At 37.4% G+C, this 5,960-nt stretch overlaps 1 protein-coding gene across 2 annotated transcripts; it reads left to right on the top strand.

Annotated features, from left to right (window-relative positions):
- The first annotated feature begins 3,334 nt into the window (after positions 1 to 3,334).
- On the top strand, positions 3,335 to 5,960 carry zgc:113184 (uncharacterized protein LOC553745 homolog). Of its 2 annotated transcripts, none has more exons than XM_056734829.1 (5): positions 3,335 to 3,510; positions 3,723 to 3,935; positions 4,035 to 4,136; positions 4,244 to 4,431; positions 5,073 to 5,960. In XM_056734829.1, the coding sequence occupies exons 2-5, from the start codon at positions 3,824 to 3,826 to the stop codon at positions 5,244 to 5,246; spliced, it is 576 nt and encodes a 191-aa protein (XP_056590807.1). In that variant the 5' UTR covers positions 3,335 to 3,510; positions 3,723 to 3,823; the 3' UTR covers positions 5,247 to 5,960. The 2 variants fall into 2 exon arrangements, with proteins under 2 accessions (XP_056590807.1, XP_056590808.1); XM_056734830.1 differs by having other exon boundaries at positions 3,723 to 3,762.

The raw sequence follows: 5,960 nt of genomic DNA on the forward strand, positions 1-5,960 counted from the left end.
TTTAACAATCAAACCCCCTTTTATGGGTAATGTGACCCCAAACAAAATGATATAGAGTTCTACATACCCCACACAAGGAATATCCATGCCATTAGCAACTTTTGATGCCAACCATGCGCCAACCTTACCAAACTCAGAAAAATTTAAATTAAAATAACTTTCTGTTAATGTGGTCACCATAGAGCCAGTATCCAACAAACACATTACATGAACAGATCCCATTTTGACATTCAATATTGGACAAGACCCCGCCAACCCACCAAGAGACCCTGCATCAGTTTTTTAGTCCATTACCCACATCTCCAGTGTGTGGCTCTGCACCCGGGGGATTCTAGTTTTCCGCCGAACCGGCAGACTCAACAACACCCCCCTACTGGAACTCACAATGGGTAAAGGCCTAATCGGCATATTGGTGGTACAATATATCGCTATATGACCTGCTTGGTTGCGTTTAATACATATAGGTTGACCATCAGGTGTTTGCAAAACCTGCTACCTCTGGGAGCTCCATCAATACTATTTTGAGCCTCATCATGGGTACTCTGCATCTTAAGGATCAGATCCAATTGTGCTTGTTGTCTTATGTCAATGTCAATGTCGTCTAAAGCATATTCTAATGGACATATTTCGAGATATGGGAAGGGACATAAACAAACAAATAAAGTAAAAACAAGGTTGTGTGACCATAAAAACAACATTCACTTAGCCTACCTGCTCAGGGCACAAATGACAATGAGAGCACACCCAAAGGCTTCCATGCACTTGCGATCCAAACAAAGGGACCGGACCTCATGTTTTGGCATCCTCTCAAATGCCTTCTCTCAAAAAAAAACCAACAATGTACTCAGCCACGCCCTACACGAAAAAAGGAGCTAGCTCACTGGCTACAATGACAAAGAATGTCGGCCCCCTTCTCTATACGGCCATGCATTCAATATGCTATATTTATTAGTGTGGGAAACCTAACAATTACCAACTATGGAGCCTGTTAAACAACCTTAGTTGCAGTTCATTCATGTGCACATTTAAAAGGAAAGTATTCCACTTTACCCCATGACAAAAGACTTCACTGTAGTGATTAAACTTTGCACAAAAATACAAAACTGCTAATATACGTTGAAATCAGTAAGCTTATTATTGGAATGTAGAAATAAGTTGTTAATCTTGCAGACCACCTCTTCAAGTGAATAAATGACGTTTGTTGAAACAGTGCCACCTGCTGACAGGATCAGGTGCTGTTCAACAGCGCGGCACAACGAGCGCGTCAGAGATGCGTTTAATGGAATGAACGTGTAAAATTGGCATGCAATTAACTGAACATATAAAGGTATACTTGTTAAATTTTGACACTCAGCCTACATTTTTAAATCTTTATTTGAACATTGCAACTTTTTATTTTAAAGTTTTTATTTAAATATGTGAACATCTTTATAATAAAATCTTTATTTGAATATGGCAACGCAATACCTTGTTTTACAATATTTGATGAAATCCCTGACAGAAAGCCCTATAAGCCGATTCAAAGTGGGTTTAGTTAATATGGCTCCTCACATCATCCATAGCAATGAGGTTACTGGTCTCATTATAGCCTACCACAGTATGCAGTGCTAAATTGGAAGTTTTCATATTTTGTGATTTTTGAAAGAGTAAGAGATAGAAGTGAGAACTGATCGGTCAGTTGTTGAAGGAAGAGATGTGTTTTCAGATGACTCTCTAAGCACCACACACTGTATACATTACGAAAATAAATTATTAAGAAAGAATATGCAGATTAGCATACAAGACATTACAAAACACATTAATCTGCAACATTTATAATTCCAAATGACAAATACATATAATAAATGTCACAATCAACTGCTAAATCATTACTCGGGAGTAGGAATAACTTGATATGTTTCCCTGCCAGTCACTCTGATTAGCACGAGCGCTGTTACTCCTGTGCATGACTGCGTGCTCATCTATCACATCCACAATGTTTTAAATTAATAATAAAAATACTGAAGCGTCTGAAAAACGACAAAGAGCTTCTAGGTAAACTTTTGTTTCATCAAAACATAGAACAATGGATAACACAGAAGCCGCACCAGGCTGAACTAAGGTAACATAAGTCTATCTGCCCGTCGTCTTTCTGGGGTTCTCAAAACTACCGTCAGCTCTCTGTAACTAGGTGCAGAAAAATGAATGACACATTTCTGTGCACCACAACATCATCATGATCCTGTTCTAAAGTATTCCGTCATTTGAGTGAAGTGCTTTTATTTTGCTGGAGGTAACGTAAACTACTAACGTTAGTTAAGAGGTGAAAACAGACAATATTTTTAACAGTGGATGGTAAAGCGTCTTGTATCGCTCCCGCATCATATTAAGCGGCATTTATAACAAAGAAGGGCTACGATCCAGATGTCGTGTTAATTCACACAAATTGTGACATTACTCTGCTTATAACGTTCACTCCACCCTGTGCTGTTGTGAACTGAAGAATGCGCTCGCTATATAACGAAGCCGTTTTCATAATAAGAGTTTTAAAGACGACTAAAAGAAGCGATCTCGAATTCTTGTACAGATTACATAATTACTCACAATATTTTAGGGAGGCTAGGCTGGAACTTTAGGGAGCCTTTAGCTCCTCTAAAAATGGCCTAGCAACGCCACTGCTACTGTCTATTGTGATTAAGTCTGTTATTTGTTGCTGGCTTGCAAATTACCAAGAAGTACAAATAGACTACATTGCGTAACTGGTGTAAGATGCTTTTTTATGTATTCTGAATGATTTATTGAGTGTCTGATTATAAATGTAGCCTATAAAATTAACTTGTCTGCATATACATGGAAATAAATGTTTTAATATTCCATTCCATTCCATTTTCTACCGCTTATCCGAACTACCTCGGGTCACGGGGAGCCTGTGTCTATCTCAGGAGTCATCGGGCATCAAGGCAGGATACACCCTGGATGGAGTGCCAACCCATCGCAGGGCACACACACTCATTTGTTTTAATATGAAAATGTTTTTATATGTGAAATAATGTTCATAAATAGAATATATTTACATAAGTAGATTTTCAACTACCATGGAACTAATACATTAACAATTATTAGAGATTAATATATATGGAAAATAATGCATTTAGATTGAGATGTTTTTTTATTAAATATACACAATGTAATTATTTTACAGATATTTTTAAGTATTATTTTTATTATTTGAGAACTTTTACTAAGAGTGGCCAAAACAAAAAAAGTAGTTGCAAAATCTGGCATCAAAATTACTGAAAAAAATTTGGGGCGTGTCGGAGCTCATGCGCGTGGCTTCCTGTTTCACATTCTCGGGTGTCGACCAGTGGTCACGAGACATTACTGTCCGCTCCCGCAGGAAACTTTTGACTGTAAATTAATTACGGTCTCTTTATAGTAGTTTTAATGGATGGACAGTCACAAGATCAGTTTTCACTTGTATGGAGTCGACCACAACTGTTATTATGAACATCGGTTATATAAAGAACTATAGTAAGTTACTTTCAATTCCCGGTCAACAGTTTAGAGTCTGTCTGTAGTAGTTAAGCACATAACGTTCTTAAGATTGAATTGTTTGAGATTTTTACTGATATAAGGGATATATTGAGTATATTGTGGATCATGGTTTTTCGGAAACGTTGACAAATAACCTGTCACAATAAGCATAACATATTGGTTATCATTTGCGTCATTTTTTTTCTCAGAGTTGGCCTAGATCGTCTTTTTCCGTCGGATCCATGAGAAGTTAGTGACTCCAAGACAAAACATATTTTACAACAGATAGTGTCTGGTGTATTTGTGATAAATGGAGGAGGCTTACACAGCGCTGTACCAGGAGTTTCTTCACCTCCAGTCAGTCTGCTTAAAACAAGCACAGCATCTACAGCATCTTTCTGACATAATACAAAGACAGCATGGTCAAAGAGTTTCTACTTTTATGTACTCTTAAAAGAATATGTCACACTCTATGAAAAGTCTTTTAAAATCATTAAAAGTCATTTGCACCTTGTTTTCAGATTTGTCCTCAGCACCTAACTTGGGGGTCTCTCCATGCCAGCTCGCACAGTCCAATCCTGCAGAAGAATCTCAGAGGCTTTCCGCTGGATCACATTGTCAAAGTAGAATATTATTGTTTTGTGAATGTTATACTTTGGCCTTCACTTTCTTATTACTGTCTTGGATGCACTGCTGTATCTTCAGTTTTATTTATGCTTTTGTTTTACAGCTGCTAGTGATTTCAGTCATATTGAGAGCAAGCTGGACAGGGTGCATCTGAATTTAGACCTGTCAGATCAGAAACAGGGTGACACTGAAATGCAGAATCCTGTAAGGACAGTGAATAACAGTGCCTGGCAAGACCTGAAAAAAGCTGAGCAATGCTACAACGCCACACATACATCACAACAAAAGCGGGTTTGTATCATACTTTTGTTGAGTTTGCTTTGGTTCAGCACGTTGTGCATTATTTGATAGCACAACTTTGCTCAAAATAATTGACCCTGTCTGTGAAAACCCAGCAAAATGAATCTTCTAGTTTTTTTTTAATATAAAATCATTGTAGTGTAAATAATGCAAAGAACACTGTATAAAAATAATTGATTTCTTTAACGTTAAATGAGTAATGGCAAATTCATAAATCGAAATCACATAGGGAAATCAGACATCCGCCTTAAAGTTTTTTGCTGCTTTTATTTGAATCACTGTTTGAATTTGACCATTGCTCAGCTCCTGTGGCATCATTGGATAGAGTAGTGTCCGACAATGAACACTCACAAATCTCAGCAGAAGCAGTAGACCATCCGGATATTTCTTGCCTACTGTTTTTTGCACACTGAGGTTTTGGACAAACCATTTATTATGACTGATATTGATTTTCATCTACTAATGTTGTATGGAAGTAGGTGATTTGGGACGCAGGGACAGTGAAATAAATGGTTGAAATCAAACTTTGATGCTTATTATCTCATAATTAGATTATGAAGCAGGGTCACATGATGGTGATAAATGATATATGTTATTACCAAATTCTATTCACAAAACTGTGTGTCCCATAGAGGCCGTGGTCTTCCTCCTTTTTGGACAGTGAACTCGTGAGTCAGGCAGGAGGGCTGTTCATGTCTGGAGTCACGCTGCAGTCACAGGTGTGTGAGTTCTGTCATGCTGTTTTTCCTGGACAAACAAGCACCCGTGGAGAGTTTCTGCGTCATCTTACAACACACATGACCTGACCATAAAGATGAATGTTATAGATGTTTGATTCAGCTGCCATTTTATCTTTGAATTATTTTGTTCTAAATGAAAAGAAATTAAAACCACAAATAACCATCTAGTAGAATGGGGTATATGCTCACAGGGCGATATTGTACTACTGCTAAAATCTCCAGGTAAGCCACTTCCGCTCTCATAGTGCTGATATAGTTTTTACCAAGCCATAACGATATGTTTAGTAAGAGAACCGACAGCACTATGACTGAGCCTTGTAATGTGCCTCTGTGATCTAGCCTCCTGTAAGTACAAAAGTTTACATCCCTTTATTTCATATTTGTGGATATAGCTTAAAATCTTGGATTTTTTGTTGTTGTTGATGTATGATATGGTGTTAAGATAATTTGACTCACGTCCTTGACAATAATCCTAGGTGCATCTTGAAGTGACCGAAAAACGCCATTGTTCCCTAAGGACATTATGAGCACTGGATGTTACAGATCTGGCTGAGATTTTAGTGGAAATACCATCCTTCATCAGCCCATGTACATATACCCTACTGATGATTTATTCTAATTAATATATTTGTTTTTAGAATGTGTGGACTAGTTGCTCATTAGGGGTGTTGTGTGTATCTGCATTACTGTCTTCCATATATGTTTTTTACAAGATTGTAAACTTGTACAGAAAAAAATATATACTTATTACAAAAGTGAAATAAAACGGCATTAAATTAC

The sequence above is a fragment of the Triplophysa dalaica genome, chromosome 21 (assembly GCF_015846415.1).
Source record: "Triplophysa dalaica isolate WHDGS20190420 chromosome 21, ASM1584641v1, whole genome shotgun sequence".
Taxonomy (NCBI): Eukaryota; Metazoa; Chordata; class Actinopteri; order Cypriniformes; family Nemacheilidae; genus Triplophysa; species Triplophysa dalaica.